Below are 16,482 nucleotides of genomic sequence, written 5' to 3'. Positions count from 1 at the left end.
TGATTAGCAATGAGGGATTACCCTGCAGAGAGCCAGTGCTAGGACAGGCAGACTTGATGGATTCCATCCACTTTACTTGGGATATTATTAATTTAGCAGCAACTAGCCATCGTTATATGGAACCCCTGCATGACTCTGGTCTCCCTAAAGATTTCATTTGGTCTGCATTGTTAAGCAATCCCCCTCCAATTCACCCTCTTTTTATGCTTTTCTTTATTGAAAAATAAAACATACATAACGACAAGTGTGCAGAGTAAGACAGAGGAAGAGGAAGCAGAAGAAGAGTACCCATGTAGAAAACAAAACAGAACAAAAGAAAAGTTATTGTAATTAACCGGACCTTAACCTAATACAGCATTTATAAAAATGAATTCCCCCTGGTTGTCACTGTGAGAATGGGGTGCTGGACAGGATGGGCCATTGGCATGACCCATAAGGTCCTTAGTATGTTCTTAGTATGTTCTTGTGATGGGGTGCCCCTGTGTTTTGCTAAGCAGATGATGCCAAGGCAGAAGAAAAGGAGCTGTCAGAGGCTCAGCAGAATGGAGAAAAGGAGGAGGAGGAGGATGGGAAGAAGGATGACAAGAGTGGGATCCGATTCATGTTCAACATCGCTGATGGGGGCTTCACAGGTACACGCGAGCAGGCCCCAACCTCCTGGAAAGCCAGCCTCCCCCTGTGAGATCCTGGTGGCTCAAGCTCTGTTCCTTCATTGGTTAAGACTGGAGGCATGCTTCATTGTTACCATCTCAGCCCCATATTTTTGGTTGGAGGTTGGGAAGCTCAGAGCAGTGACTTATACAGAGACACAGCGAGCAGCGCTCTCCTCAGAAGGAGAGGGCAATTCTGATCCAGTCGCATATGATGCATTACCTTCCCCAAGCAGAGGCTGAGAGGAAGGATGCAAAGCTAGGGCAGCAAGCTGGGCAGAGACACAGCAGGCAACCTCCTCTGAGGGCAGATAATTCTGCCGTGCCCTGCACAGGGAGTGGCTGATGCAGAGACATGGCAGAATTGCTTGCCCTCTAACTGGGAGGAGGAGGGAAGGACAGAGCAGTGAGTTATGCAGAGATGCGACAGGCAACATCCTCTAAGTGTACATAATTCTGCTATGCATTGGGAATTGTGCATTTCAAACTACTGATTTTTACTGTTTGGGATTTGTTGTCTTAGATTGTACACCCTGTGGGGTAGATTTTCTTATTTCAATTGCGTACAGAGCTGTGTACATTGATGGCGCTATATAAATAACTGTTCAATATTAATATCAATAATATTGGTAATAAAAATAGTAATAATAATGATGATGATGAATTCACACAGAGCCATAACACAGGATCAGAGGTAAGGCAGAGCCCTGGCAACCCGCATAGAAATGTAGGGAAGGGACCCTTAAGGCCCATCTAGCCCAACCCCCATGCAATGCAGGAACCGCAAGAATTTCTTGGCTTGGTTGCCTGGACTCCTGGGCAGCCTGCTGTCACTGGGCTCCCTGTGGAGTTAATAACAGCGGCCTCCCTTCGAGAGTTTGTGCAAGGCTTCCTACCCACAAGGGCTGTGGAAATGTCAAGCATTATTAAGCCTCCTCTTGACATTCCAGTCCACAGCTGGTGTGGCGCCTGAAACGCAGCATCTCTCCGCTCTCGCTTTACAGAACTGCACACGCTGTGGCAGAACGAGGAGAGGGCGGCTGTCTCCTCGGGGAAGATTTACGACATCTGGCACCGGAGGCACGATTACTGGCTCCTGGCAGGAATCGTCACGTATCCTTGGCGTGGTTATGGGAAGTCGGGGGTGGATGCGGCAGTGGTTTCCTTCAGCTGCCTCCTGCCGAGTCAGACCATTGCTCCATCTTTCTCAGTATTGCCTACACTGACTGGCAGCAGCAGCTCTCCAGGGTTTTATCAGCAATGTCTAGGCAACACGATGACCATGTACATACCCAATAGACAATCTTTATAGAATTCCTTCAAACCATAACAAGTACTTTAGATTCAAAGTCTCTGAAAATCTTTATATGAAGCGAGGAACCGGACTTCGTAAGATGAAAGACAAGCTGTGAAGCTTTTTATTTTCAGTTTATGAAGCAATTCTATATCCTCCCACCAAGCTGACGAAGAATTCTATGAAACAGTAGTCAATATCCAGAATCACTGTTCAGTGCTGGACATCATATTTGCCAAATACACAAAGCTTCACAGTTTGTCTTTCATCGTATGAAGTCTGGTACCTCACTTCATTTAAAGATTTTCAGAGACTTTGAACCTAAAGATTTCATTTTGTACTTGTTATGGTTTGAAGGAATTCTATAAAGATTGTCTATTGCGTATGTACATGGTCATCGTGTTGCCTAGACATTGCTGACGTTCTCTTTGCAACACAGGGTTTGTTTGGTTACTTATTGCTCTCCAGGGTTTCAGGCAGAGGTCACTCCTAGCCCTACCTGGAGGCGCTGTCGGGAATCGAACCTGGAACCTTCTGTATGTGACGCAGATGCTCTATCCCACTGAGCTACGGCCCTTCCCTGTTCCTGGCCCATGTCCATTTTGCACGTATAAGTTGGTCCCACCCTGTTTCTGCATTAATGTGGGCTTATTATTATGTTTTGTTTTAAAAATGCACACAGATTCATACTCAGATCTCTATTTTATCTTGTGTGCACATTTCCAAAGGTACTTAATCCTGAAATGTGCATTTTGGTGTATTTCTTGAGCTGAGGGCTCAAAACAGAGAGAAGTGTGAAATCCAAAGGGCAGTTCACACTTATTCGGCCAAGCTGCATACACAGAGATATAACAACCTAGGCAGCTGCCCAATCTGAGTCAGACCATTGGTCCATCTGGCTCAATGTTGTCTACTCTGACAGGAAGGGTCCTACGCAGCCCTACCAGGAGATGGCACTGGGGACTGAGCCAGATGGGCAGCATACAAATCCTTATTATTACTGGATTTTGTGATGAAAACAAATGCATACAAAAAAAGCATATAACAGGGGCAAGTTCATGCAGAAGCACAGTTTTTTCCTCAGCAGATCTGGCCCTGTTATAGCTGCCACATAATACCCATTCCATATTTGTAAGAAATCAATCCTTTAGTGTGGTGGCACATACACTTTGGAACCCCCTGCCTATTGAGATCAGACGGACACCTTCACTCTATTCTTTTCGGTGCCTGCTAAAATCATTTTTGTTTTAGGCAAGTCTGCCTTGAGGTTTAGAAAGGTGATGCAAGTTTTAATCTGTTTTCATTAGTCTATTGTTATTGTAACTTTTTTAAAAAAATGAAATTATTGTTGTTAAAAAAATTTAGTGGTCATTTTATTGCTTTATCTTTTCGGTAAACTGCCCTGATGTGTTTTTTTTTTTTTACAATCAATTTATTTGAAATAAATGAAATATCAGTGAACATGCAAAAACGCATTCCGTTAAGAGGAATGTGCATGAAGATTCTCTGGGATAATCTTCTGTGAAAATTGCCCAAGCTGAAGTGGAAATGGGGCAAACCAAATTTAAGACTGGGAAAAGACGTCTTTCTTTTTGTTGGCTGTTCCCAGACTCTGAAACTGTCTTCCTAAAGAAGCCAGACTGGCTCCCACCTTGCTGTCCTTCTGTTAACAGGTGAAGACTTTCTTTTTCCAACAGGCTTTTGGGAACTGACTACTTTTAAGGAAAGGGATGGTACTGTGATGTTTTTATTGTTATTATTTGTAGCTGTATTAATGTTTGATTGTTTCTTTAAATTACCCCTCCCTGTTTCTATGTTATCTGTAATCCACCTTGAGTCTCTGTCAGGGAAAAAGGCAGGAATGAATGAATGAGTGAATGAATGGAGATGTTTCAGATGCCAGATGGTTCTGTTGTTCCCTTAATGCTTCTCCCCTGCTGCCTAAGTCACGGCTACGCGCGCTGGCAAGACATCCAGAACGACCCGCATTATGTAATCCTGAACGAGCCCTTCAAGTCGGAGATCCACAAGGGTAACTACTTGGAGATGAAGAACAAGTTCCTGGCACGGCGGTTCAAGGTGGGTTTCCAGAAATACCCGTTCGAGAGCGACCATGTTTGCAGAGGATAAAACCTATCACCAGGTCTCAGCCGCAGTATCAAAGACGAGCTTCCACGGACAGAGGCAGTGTACCTTTCAGGGTGGACTGATGTAAACTAGGAGCGGGGAGCATTTGTAGCCCTGCAAATGTTGCTGGACTCCCAACTCCCATCAGCCCTGGCCAGAATGATTCAATTGAGGATGTAACACAGCCTGAAGGGTCCCCAGATGTCCTCGCTCCTGGTGCAAACAGACACAATTTAAATTGATGTTTTAAATCTCTGCAGGCTGTCTCCACATCCCCCTGTGTAATGGGATATTGAAAGGATAAGGCTATCAATGGCGACTAGGCATGATGGCTATGCTCTGCCTCCACAGTAGCAGCAATGCTTCTCAATGCCAGTTGCAGGAAGCAAGAGCACTCTTTGGGCTCCTGCTTGTGGGTTTTCCATTAGGGAACCTGCTTGGCCACTGTGAGAACAGGATGTTGGACTAGATGGGCCACTGGCCTGATCCAGCGGGCTGTGCTTATGTTCTCCTGGTCCAAGTTTCACCCATTCTGCTGCTCCTTGGCTGCTGCTATCTGTGTCAGAGGCCATCTATGCATCTTGGAGGATTCTGCAAGGTTAACGGCACTGCTCCTCTTATCCTCTTTGCAGTTGCTGGAGCAGGCGCTGGTGATTGAGGAGCAGCTCCGCCGGGCAGCATACCTCAACATGACCCAGGACCCCAATCACCCGGCCATGGCCTTGAACGCCCGCTTGGCTGAAGTGGAGTGCCTTGCTGAGAGCCACCAGCACCTCTCCAAAGAGTCCCTGGCGGGGAACAAGCCCGCAAACGCCGTCCTTCATAAAGGTGGGTGTTTCCCGAAAAGGGACCGCTTTCCCTGCTCCCTTGACTCCCTCCACCTCGCCTGCTTCTCCCATGCCAGTTGGGAGAGTGGTGGCTGTAGGAATAACGAGGACGACAGGAGGTTGAAGGCAGGTGAGTTATGCAGAAGCACACTGGTAAGCATGCTCCAAGCAGGCTGCCAGCTAGTTCTCTAGTAAAAAGGTAAAGGGACCCCTGACCATTAGGTCCAGTCGTGGCCGACTCTGGGGTTGCGGCGCTCATCTCGCTTTATTGGCCGAGGGAGCCGGCGTACAGCTTCCGGGTCATGTGGCCAGCATGACTAAGCCGCTTCTGGCGGACCAGAGCAGCACACGGAAATGCCGTTTACCTTCCCGCCGGAGTGGTACCTATTTATCTACTTGCACTTTGATGTGCTTTTGAACTGCTAGGTTGGCAGGAGCAGGGACCGAGCAACGGGAGCTCACCCCGTCATGGGGATTCGAACCGCTGACCTTCTGATCAGCAAGCCCTAGGCTCTGTGGTTTAACCCACGTCCCGTAGAGTTCCGTAGTCCCGTAGTTCTGTAGAGGCTCCTTTTATTAGCAGAAGTCAACAATTGGAAACAGTAGTGAAACCACTCTGAACATGATGTATTTCCATCTAAGCACATTTCCAGCATTAGCAAATACACGTGTTAGCAATGTTTTCCTTAATACTTGATTACATCTGCATCCCCGGTCATGCTGCAGCCAAGCATTATGTCTAGTAACCAAATCTGTGAGAGGACAGATGGACAGGGGAAAACCCTGTTTGCTAGCCAAGAAGGCAAAAGGTCAGGGAGCGTGGGCGCAATGCTCCTTGGCACACTGTTGCATGCATGGTGCGAGGTTTGCCTCAGCACAGGTGGAGTGTCACCTCCACAGTGGCTAAGAGAGGAAAGAGCTTTTTCAGGTTCTAAGGGAACCTGAACTCACACTATCAGCTGTGCTGTGGGAGCACTGGCAAAATGAACTACTCGGATCAACAACAACAGCAGTAGCAGCAACAACAACAACTGGAATTTAAATGTCTGCAATCAGTAAATATAACTCTGTGCGTGTTGTGGGTGTGGGAAGGAGGGGAGAGTTTGCACTGTAAGAACACCCCCAAAAGGTGTATGACTCATCTCTCTCCGCAGAGAGGGCGGCCAAGATGGAAACCAGGCCTCACGGGGATTGGAAGTTGGGGATGTTTAGACCAGAAAAGGGGATACGAATCCATCTTCAAATATTGGAAGGGCTGTCCCATGGAAGATGGAGCAAGCTTGTTTCCTCCTGCCCCAGAGCGCAGGACCCAAACCAATGGACTCAAATTGTAAGAAAGGAGATTTCGATTAGACATTAGGAAGAACTTTCTGACGGCAAAAGCTGCTCAACAGTGGAATGCAGCTCCTCAGAAGGTGGTGGACTCCCCTTCATTGGAGGTTTTTCAACAGAGGTTGGATGGCCGTCTTTCAGGGATTCTTGAGCTATGATTCCTGCATAGATCAGGGGGGGTACCTTCCAACTTTACAATTCTGTGCCATGGACTTTCATAGCTTTTTGGGCATCCCATTGGTTACAATTCTCTCTCAGAATCTGATCCCATAATCGGCCCACCAGGCTCACTTTTCTGTATAGATCAGGAAAACAATAAACGATTTAATTTATTTTAATTTTTATAAATGCTGTTGCATTAAAAAAGCACTAACAATTTTATCATGGGATAGGTTTTCATGGGCTGCGCTGTGCTTTGCCAGATGCACCCACAGGTAATGGATTTCCTATGATGGCACGTACTGAAATAAAATATAAGAAATGGCAGCCTAAGTTACACAGAAGGAAAAATCTGCGGTGTTGCCAGATGGGTTGGGTACAGGTGTCTGGGGCTCACAGGTGCCCAACTGTCTTGCAGTCCTAAACCAGCTGGAAGAGCTGCTGAGCGACATGAAAGCCGATGTGACTCGGTTGCCCTCCATGCTTTCCCGCATCCCACCTGTGGCCGCTCGCCTCCAGATGTCTGAGAGAAGCATCCTGAGCCGGCTGACAAACCGGGGGAGCGACCCCAGCATCCAGCAGGTTAGAGGCAGCGTTCAAAGGCATTAGTGCATCAGCACACCCAGAATGCGCTCCTGTTTTCTCTAGAAAGCCTTTCCCCACTAATGGGGGGGTGGGCCTTGGGTTTTTTGTGTGTGGCCAGATGTTCTGTGTGCAGTGGTAAAGAAAGGAGACAAACCATTTATCCATTTGGGATGCAATTGCATTCCAGATGTCAAAGAGAACAACAACTACCAGACTTTTAGAAGACATCTGAAGGCAGTCCTGTTTAGGGAAGCTTTTAATGTTTGATGCATTATTGTATTTTAATATTTTGTTGGAATTTTGGAATATTTAGAGTGGCTGGGGAAGCCCAGCCAGATGGGCAGGGTATAAATAATAAATTATTATTATTATATTATTATTATTCCAAACCATATATCTGTTAGGGATGCAATTGCAATTCAGCTGACCCTGTAGCAGTTCAAGCCTATTTCTCATCTTCCCTTACTTGCAACCCCACCCCATTTGAAATTGAGATTATAAATTCCATGGGGCAGAGGGTTGTTCTTTTGCTAAAGTTATTTTGTACACAGCATCAATCACCAGCAGTTAAAAAAATAATCATTGTAATATTGATGGTTTGTTTGTTTCTAAATGTTATCCACCAAGAGCCTTTGGGGATGGGGTTGGTTTGTGTTTTCAAATAAAGCTCTTCCCCAACTCCACCCTCTCCAGGCCTCTTTTGGCTCCTCCCAGATCTACAGCAACAACTTTGGCCCAAACTTCCGTGGTCCAGGACCAGGTGGAATTGTCAACTACAGTCAGATGCCCTTGGGACCTTACGTGACGGGTGAGTTGAGGTTCCTTTCAGCTGCCCCCCTCTTCTCTCTCTCTCTCTCTCTCTCTCTCTCTCTCTCTCTCTCTCTCTTCTCTTAAGAGTACAAATTTTAAAGTGGGGGCCATGAGTCAAAAAACAAAAGGGCATTGGGCAAGCCAGCTGTTTTCTCTCTTATCAATAGATATTTAGCCGTTTGCAAGAGTTTCCTCTGCAGTTCTCATTGCTACGAGAGGTAAGGCCACGCTTATTACTCTCTGATAAACTGTGTTCTGTCATTCTGTCTTTGGGCAGGGTGGGGGTGGCTGGCTGTGACCGGCTTAGTCTTCCTGCAGGTGGCAAACTTGCAACCTTTGGGGTTTGCGTTGTCACCTGACAGTCCCCTGAGCTTTACGCTGTAATTCTAAGGGTGCTTTCTATGGCGCAATCCCCAGTTAACACAGCAAGTCTTCAGAGTAAACATGCAAAAGGTTCTACAGCACAACAATCCCTTAATTATGCTTAGCCAGTTGAATTTGTAGGGAGTCAAAAAGCACCTGAAACAAAAGGCATTCCTCTGTTAAAAGGATTTTTTTTTTAAGAAAGCATGTGCTCAACATGTACTTTTTCTGGTTAGTACAAAAATAAAATCACAATGCAATAAAAATAATCATTTTAAAAACATTTTGCCCAATTAACTATAGCCATCTTCCACCAGCCAATAGGTTCAATAGGAGATCCAACCTTAGGGACCTTGATCAGCAACAGCACCTGGGTGGGCAGATGCAAAATAGGTCAGTGCTTCTCCTTTAAGAGTTGGGGGGGGGGAGAGATTTCAGCAGGGAGAGCATGCAGGAATAGCTGACTAGGGATAGCTGATGCGCCTGCTGAAATTCTCTCTTCTTTGGAACTCTTAAGCACCCCCCTCTTTTCCCTCTTGCAGAACTGCCTGCCCCCCAAACTTGCTCCCTTCCATTCTTTGCATGGATTGAAGCTTAGAGGTCACTTGCCCAGATATCCTGAGTCTCAGACCTCACCTCTTCCAGCCTCCTGGACCTGTCTCTCCCAAGAGCTCTCTGGATCCTGACACCTGCACTGCAAAATGGCCTTTACTGGGAGTTGCCTCCACCTTTTAATCATCACCCTATTTTAACAGCCTTGCCCTTTCAAGCCTCAGTAGCTTTTAAAATGTTTTCTTTCTCTAGTCTTATTTCTTTCTATTAAGTTCATATCCCTTCTTTATTTCTCTATTAAACTCATCTCTTGCAATGAACCTGAGAGGGGGACTTAACCATTTACTCCCCTCACAAACAGCCCTGCAGGTAGGTTCAGCTCAGGTGGCTGAGTGGGGATTTGAACCCAGGGCATTGCAAGTGCTATTCTGACACTTTAACAACACTACATTCTGCTCTCCTCTAGTGAATAGATCACTAGAGGAGCTGGCTTTCTTCTGAGAATCTTCATAGAGAGATGCCATTTTGGGGGTGAAAAAATTAAATGGATTAGGTTTGAAACCCGGGGCCCAAAATGGTGGTTTACTTGGGGCTACTCATCTTAATCCTCATGACAACCTGGTGAGATAGCTTTGGCCAAGAAAGAGAATCTGCACATCAGACTAATCAAAGAGCTTTTGCTTCTCCTCAGGAAGATGAAGTTATTTAACAAACAGTGGATCTCAAATGGGGAATTGTCAGTATCCTTAGCAAACCACAATTCCTGAGTTTCTTTATTTGGGGAGCTGTGACAGTTAAGTACGCTGTGTTGCTGGTGTATATTTGTTGTGAAAATACTCAAGAGCAAGGACCAATGAATCTGTCGATTTCAGATTATTTCAGTTTCTAATTTTTTTCCAGTCTTAAAAAGTCCTCATGCATTTTACTAATATACACATTTTCTGCAGTATTTAGTAATATACACATTTCTTGGCAAGCCATTTAACCTAATACAATCCATTTTTGTTCGATATTTTCACTGCACATTTATTCTTACTCCCTGCTCAATTCCTGATCAACAAGAGGACCTTTCCTCTTAATTCATGACTAGCATTCAGAAGTCTTTGGTGCTATAATTCAACCTTAAATTGTGATGCATTCTGTAGGTGCCCCCCCCAATGCTTCTTAAGAACTCAACAGATGTTGTTGGCCCAGGGTGCATGGCAGGGGGTTGGACTAGATGACCCTTGGGGTACCTTCCAACTCTTCAGTCCTAAAATTTTATGAATAATTACCCTTTTTCAAATTTTAAGGAAAGGAATTGGCAGATGGTCCATCCACCATTGGGCCCAGTTCTGTGGTTTATCACAAGAACCACTCTGTGGAACCAGGAAACTGGCCAAAAATAGGTTCTTCCTAAGGGGGAAGCAGGTGCTGCCTGGAATATAAGAGGAATGTCACCCTCAGCCCAGTTTGCTGCTCCTGAGAGTCTTCAGGATTGGGCAGAAACCCAGTTTCCCCACACGGCTTCCAATGGCCTCCACATGGCAGCTACTGCCTGCCTCTTAAGCGGACTCTCATTGATGACAGCACAGGTGTTGCTTCTATCTTTAGGTCCAGACTTCCAGTGAAGAGTTTGGGGAAGCAACCTTCCAGGTCCTCACTTGTTTCACAAGAACGTAAGAAGATCCCGCTGGATCAGGTCCATCTAGTCTAGCATCCTGTTCTCATAGTGACCAAGCAGATGCCCCAAAAGCAGCTGCTGAAAGGGAAGAAAAGGGGCGAGCCAGGGCTGCCCCGACCTTAAATGCCCCCTAGTAAGCCCGCCCCCACCGCCAGCCGATTGGCTGGCGCAGTGAGTAATGAATATTAATGAACCCGGGAATCCCTGAGTCAGCCCCGCGAGAATGTAGATGGGGGCGTGAGCCTGCAACCCCCCCTCCTTATGTCGGGAGTGGCTTTCTCATAGTGACCAAGCAGATGCCCCAAAAGGAAACCAGCAAGCAGGATCTGATCACAAAAGCCCTCTCCCCTCATGTGGTTTCCAGTAACTAGCATTCAGAAGCACACTTCATTTGTCCAAGGGATCCAGGTTGAATCTGAATTAATTGGAGCTTCGAAATGCACATAGACCTAAAAGAGGAAGTGGGAAAGAGCTTCTTTCCCAACTTTCTGCTTCAGCTCTATCTACTTTCCTGACCGAGGTGGGTGTGAGTGGGGAGGGGGCTTCCAGAAGCTCCCTGGGTGGCAGCAGAGTACCTCAAGGGAACTGTTGTGCCCTTGAATGCCAGGTTGACCACCCTTGCACTGGGCCATCCATTGAGCCAGCCTGAAAGGCTTGTTGAAAGTGCTTGCATGTTCATTGGGAAGCTGACTGCCCATGCAGAAAGGTCAAAGTTCCTTGTGGTGTGCCTGTTCTAACTGCCATTCAGGTAATTTGGGGAGTGCAAGGCAATACCACCACTCACCTTCACTGGCCTTGGCCATCTCCATGTCCTCTGTGTGTCACCAGGTATGCCTTTCCCTTGCATCACATGAGAAGGCTGCAATCCCAAATGTAGCTCCAAGCATGCCTTTTTGCATCTTTGGGATTTGACTGCTGCAAATGCATTCCATATGGGTCTCTAGTCAGAGATAAGGCATCTCCTTAACAGGGTTTGAAATATTGTGGTCCATACTGGCTTCCCTGCTTTTAAAAATGGCATTGGTCAGGCCACATGTCTAATTTACAAATTGACCCTGGCTCATGATGGAAGTACCTCATAGAATCATAGAGTTGGAAGGGACCCTGAGGAACATCTCAGCCCAACCCCCTGCAATGCATCTGTCCCATACAGGGATCAAACCTGTTATGAGGACCACACTCTAACCAACTGAGCCATCCAGGCTGAACTCAGTCCTCGGAACATAATCCCACCATTTTTGTCCTTTCAGCAACACCCAATGGACCGCCCTTGAGCCACCTGGATAAAAATGTCCTCGAGCCCCTGAAAGATGGTGCAACCTTAGACTGCAAGGGACAGCATTGCGATGTCATCTGCATCGAAGATTGAAGGCCAGTCTTGGTGGCTCTGGGCTTGCTGTGTTCACATCTCAAAGTGTTCTTCAAAACAAGGACAACCCCCCGCATCCCTTGGGCCATTTCACAAACTTCCTTGAGACAGCAAGATTTTCACTTCCTTGTATCTTGGGTTTTTCTTTCGCACTTTCTTATCGAGGACTTGAAAGGTTTGTTGGCTGGATTACAAATGGATTCTTCAGTTTTTCGCCTGGATGCTGTCCCCCTTTCATACGCAGCTGATTGAGAGACTGGGAGCAGGTGCCAGTGTGCTATTTCTCTCCCCCCCCCCAAGATGTGTGGCAGTCATGACTCAAGTGGAGAACCTTGCTAATGCCTGTTTGGCCTGTGCTTGGAAAAGGTACAAGCTCACTCTCTGAGCTCAGACGTTGAACAGGCCAGGTTGGGTAGACTGAATGCTGCTGCTGTGTGTTGAGGAGGGTCTGAACTGTGGTTGTGCTCAATCCAGATAACATGTCTGAGACTGAGGATGCAACCTGCATTTAAACGAAAAAGCCAACTGAGGTTCAAAAAGAAAATATGGACACCAAGGTCTCTGTCCAGCCAAAGACTCCCGTCGCTTTCTGCAGGAGTTAATTGTTCAGTTAACTCTCTGTCCCATTGAAATCAGTGGGACTTCAAAGTGTTTAATGTTGTTTGGCTAATGGTCACAGTGTAAAAGATTGAAGGCTTTGCAAGGGTCAAGCAATGTGGTTTTTAATTGGCCCCAGTAATGAGGGATATGAAAGCACCAAGCATGTCCTCTTCAAGGCCCATCTCACACGTGTGCATCTGTTGCTTGATTTCCCTCTGCTCAGTGACCGGCAGGTAAATTTGACTGCACCAAAAAGAGTTGTGGTGGTGCAAAAGTTCCGTCTTTGGGGTTTGTGAATGCTCATTCCCAAGCAATGCAACGAAGGCCTCATGAGCTGTTCTGCTATTCAGTGATGAATGTGCATGTGTGAACCAGGCTTGGGTGTACCTTGATCAAACTTAAAAGGAGATGCATTAATGTGCATTGGGATGTGAACCACCACACAGTAGAAAGTCCTCAGTGCCCCTGAGCAAAAACCAGGGTGAGGAGACAAGGGGGACGCATCCCAAAGTGAATCTACAAGCGCCCAGATATGAAAACATCAATCCAGAATTGTTGATTTGATTTCGTCGGTCCACCCCTTGCCATGACCACTCTGGTCTTTCCCATAAAATGAAGACAGCTGTATATAGCTCTTCCAGAGTGTAATCTGGGCTTGGTCCCTTTCCACCTGTATATGCTTGAGCAATTTGTTCAAAGGGCCTGGATGCCTTCCTTTTTACCAAGCCTTCACTAGCTCATACAGAATGTGTCAGTGTCCCCATGCCCCTGTTGTCTAAATCCCCAAAATGTGCCCTGATCTATGGAGAATGCCCTCTGCCCTGGATAGGTGATGGCCGAAGTGAAGAAGAGATCAGTTGCCCCAGGGTTCCAGGCAAACAGGAAGGCAAGGCAAGTTCAGCACCATGGAGAGCAGTCAACCTGTGGGTTTGAAGACCATGGTCAGCAATCCTGCAGCTGACATAGGCCATAGGTCTTAGCAATGTCTTGGAGCAACCTTTATAACCAGGGCTTAGTATTCCTTTAAGTAAAGCCCCCCCCATGCCCCTTGAAAGCTGCATCTGGCCATTTAAAGGGGCAGTGCCTTTCTTTGCATCTGCTGGCTTCTTCTAAGGCCCCAGGGTTTCAAGCTGTGGAGATACCTCCTCAGGGCAATCCTGACCCTTTGAGTAGCCTGCGGACCAAGGTGTTTGGGGTTATTGTGCCTGTGGCTCCATATGGTGAGGACCAGGGAATGGTTCCATCTCCTACTTGGGTCTGCCATTGAAGGAGGACTCTGCCTTTGATGAGTACTGATCTGTGCCCATGACAAAAACCAGTATTTCCCCAACAAGTAGCGCCTTCGTATGCATTTTTGGTGGGTTACGTGAGTATTGCAGGCACCCAGTGGATGATCCTAGGATGTGTGCCTCAAGTCCCTGCTATTTTGAATGTCCCCCTACCCCCCATTTCGGATGCTTTCCTGCTATTTATTTCCCCACTGTGCTGTTCAGAGAAGGTTGCACACTCATCCTTTTCAGCGCATGAGCACAACACTCAGTTATTGGGCAATTGTTTTAACAGATGAACCGAAGCTATTCCCTGACGACAAAGCTTCTCCAGCTCCATTCGATTAAGTGAGGGTGGGAGTTTAGTTCCTCATGCTACACACAAGTGCAATGCCAGGAGAGAAAGGCAGAATGTGGAGAAGCCCAGAATAGTTTCCTGTGAGCAGCTCAGGATGCCTTATTAGACTCCTAGATCTTTCTGAACTCTGACATCTGGAAGCCCCATGTCAGCCTTAGCAAACCATGCCCAGGTGAGGGGTTGGCCATTGCTGGACTTCTGATATGCTTGCTGGCTGCTGGAAGTTGGGAGTCCTACAAGATCTGGAGACCCTCTGATGTTGGGGTTGGCCAGAATGGAAAGCACCCCATTTTCCCTCTTCCTGGTCATTGGATTTACTAGTTTTAGCATTGACTCTTCCTGCTTGCCAAACAGTGGCTAGAAGTGTGGTTTTTGCTCTGTACCATTAATGAACTTGGGTCTTAGGAATACAGGCAAATGGATAAAGAGAGGCCTGCCTCTAGGTTGCTCATGTGTAGGATTGACAACAAGCCAGCATTTCATTGCTCTGAGCAGCATATCCATATAGTAAGGTGATCGGTTTTGCAGTCCAAAAACCAGTGAGCTTTAGAGTCTGCTGGGATCTTCCCCTGAGTTTCTTTTGCTGGTTCCACCCACCCCAAGTCCCCACCACCTGCCTGCCGTGACCATTTCCCCTTGGCTTTGCCAAGGGTGTCTCAACTCTTTTTTAAGGACCCCACTTTCCCCCTCCTCCCCTATCTGAGTAGAAAGTCTGGCTCTTAAGCTGGGAGCATAAATGCAGGTGAGACCAGTTAGATTTCCTAACACGGGTTGTGGGGTAATGAGAAAAGCGTTCCAAGCTACTTTGTCATATTGCTCCTGTGTTTTTATTTCTGTGATACCAGCAAGTGGGACATCAAAGCAGTGCTCTCCCCACCCTTGGGTGGCCTTTCTGGCAAGTTTATAATGCCACAAACTGTGTCTCCCCACCCCTTTGAATTCTGTGAGTGTCTCAAAGGTTTTTTTCCCCTGCTTTTTGTTTTTTTTAAATTTTTGTGTTTTAATAAATCATTTGAAAAAGGAAACCTGTGGGAATGGCTGGCTGGTTCTCCTCCTGGGTCCCACCAAGCTTCTATTGTTTGGAAGATGGGAAGAGGCACATTTACAGAAACACTTTTGACATGACATTTGTCATTGTAAGGAATGAGGAGTCTAGAGTCAACCATCATGATTCAAGTGACCCTGAGGGGCTGGGTTTGGCTCAGGACAGGATTCTAAACAATCCACGCAAAAGTACAGTTTCCAGATTTGTTCAAGATTAATAAAATAGCAATATAAGGACTCTGTTACTCAATAAGGGGGGAAAAAGGTTTTCTTTATTATTATTATTTTTAAAGGTCACTTGGGGATTTGGGGAATATTTGGGACAAAATGCATACACCCAAAACTACAAAGCTTCTTAGCCTAAGCTAGAAGATACATTGCCACCGTAAGAACATAAGAACCACCCTTTTGGATCAGGCCAATGGCCCATCTTATCCAGCCTCCTGTTCTCATAGTGGCCAACCACATGGCTGTGGGAAACCTGCAAGCAGGACTTGAGCCCAAGCACGTTCAGGCTTGCATAGGTGGAATGTTTCTCCTGTGTGCATCCTTGCATATAGAAAACTATCAGCAAGTGCAGTTACACCCCCTCCGCACACACAACCTGTTCCGATCACAGTCCATCAAGGCTGCGAACAGTGGGACCGTTGTGGCGTCCAGTCTGCTTCCTCTGGGCCAAACTGCTGCTTCCAGCTGCAGCAGAGTATCTTGCTCAATGGTGTGCCTGTGTGGAAGGAATCTCAGCCATGCAGTAAAATTCTCATACAGCAGCTTCCTGTTCTACGAAGCTTTATTTCACAGCAGCAAAACAAATAAACATTCAGTGAGGAGAGAGGGAAGACATGATTCCTCTCCTGTTGCAGCCAAAACAGAAAAGTAAAGACATTCACATAACAAAGATGCGAACTCACCCCCAGTGACAGGACTGTCATTTCCCTTGAGCTGTTAACCCCGTAAGCTCTGGGTATCCTCACACAATCAACGTTGTAGTTTTCACAGTGTCTAAGCCTGCCCTCACAATCCCAGGCACTCTCTTTTCCCCAGACCTCGTTCTATCCACCCCACTTACTGATGGAGGGGGAGGCTGAGATTCCAAGTCCCAGCCAAAGAAGAATTCAGGTCCCATGATGCTAACCTGGATGTGAGTATTCTGTGCCCTGGCACCCTTATTTCCAAACCTTGGAACATGGAGTTGTGGCTGCAACTCTTTTATTCATATGGACCTGACACCTGGTCTGAATGGAAACAGTTGTGCTCTCTGCATTAGTGGTTAGAGCGGTGGAGTCGTAATCTGGTGAACTGGGTTTGATTCCCTGCTCCTCCACATGCAGCTGCTGGGTCACCTTGGGCCAGTCCCACTTTTCTGAAGTCTCTCAGCCTCACTCACCTCACAGAGTGTTTGTTGTGGGGGAGGAAGGGAAAGGAGAATGTTAGCCGCTTTGAGACTCCTTCGGGTAGTGATAAAGCGGGATATCAAATCC

The 16,482-nt window shown here is 46.7% G+C and overlaps 1 protein-coding gene across 4 annotated transcripts in view; it reads left to right on the top strand.

Moving 5' to 3' along the window:
• CHD5 (chromodomain helicase DNA binding protein 5) overlaps window positions 1-14,984 on the top strand; it is a 66,005-nt gene extending 51,021 nt beyond the window's left edge. For 3 of the 4 annotated variants that reach the window (XM_081017110.1, XM_081017109.1, XM_081017108.1), the window contains 8 exons: window positions 498-632; window positions 1,655-1,763; window positions 3,891-4,023; window positions 4,704-4,899; window positions 6,808-6,971; window positions 7,668-7,782; window positions 7,952-8,002; window positions 11,613-14,984. In XM_081017110.1, the coding sequence (XP_080873236.1) occupies window positions 498-632; window positions 1,655-1,763; window positions 3,891-4,023; window positions 4,704-4,899; window positions 6,808-6,971; window positions 7,668-7,782; window positions 7,952-7,959 (860 nt within the window). In that variant the 3' untranslated portion in view covers window positions 7,960-8,002; window positions 11,613-14,984. The remainder of the gene's footprint in view (window positions 1-497; window positions 633-1,654; window positions 1,764-3,890; window positions 4,024-4,703; window positions 4,900-6,807; window positions 6,972-7,667; window positions 7,783-7,951; window positions 8,003-11,612) is intronic. The other variant, XM_081017111.1, reaches the window with a different exon arrangement.
• The last annotated feature ends 1,498 nt before the right edge of the window (window positions 14,985-16,482 follow it).

This window comes from Podarcis pityusensis, assembly GCF_964106645.2.
Source record: "Podarcis pityusensis genome assembly, chromosome: 8".
Lineage (NCBI taxonomy): Eukaryota > Metazoa > Chordata > Lepidosauria > Squamata > Lacertidae > Podarcis > Podarcis pityusensis.
Note: the sequence above shows the minus strand (reverse complement) of the source record. Positions and strands in the feature narration are given on the sequence as shown.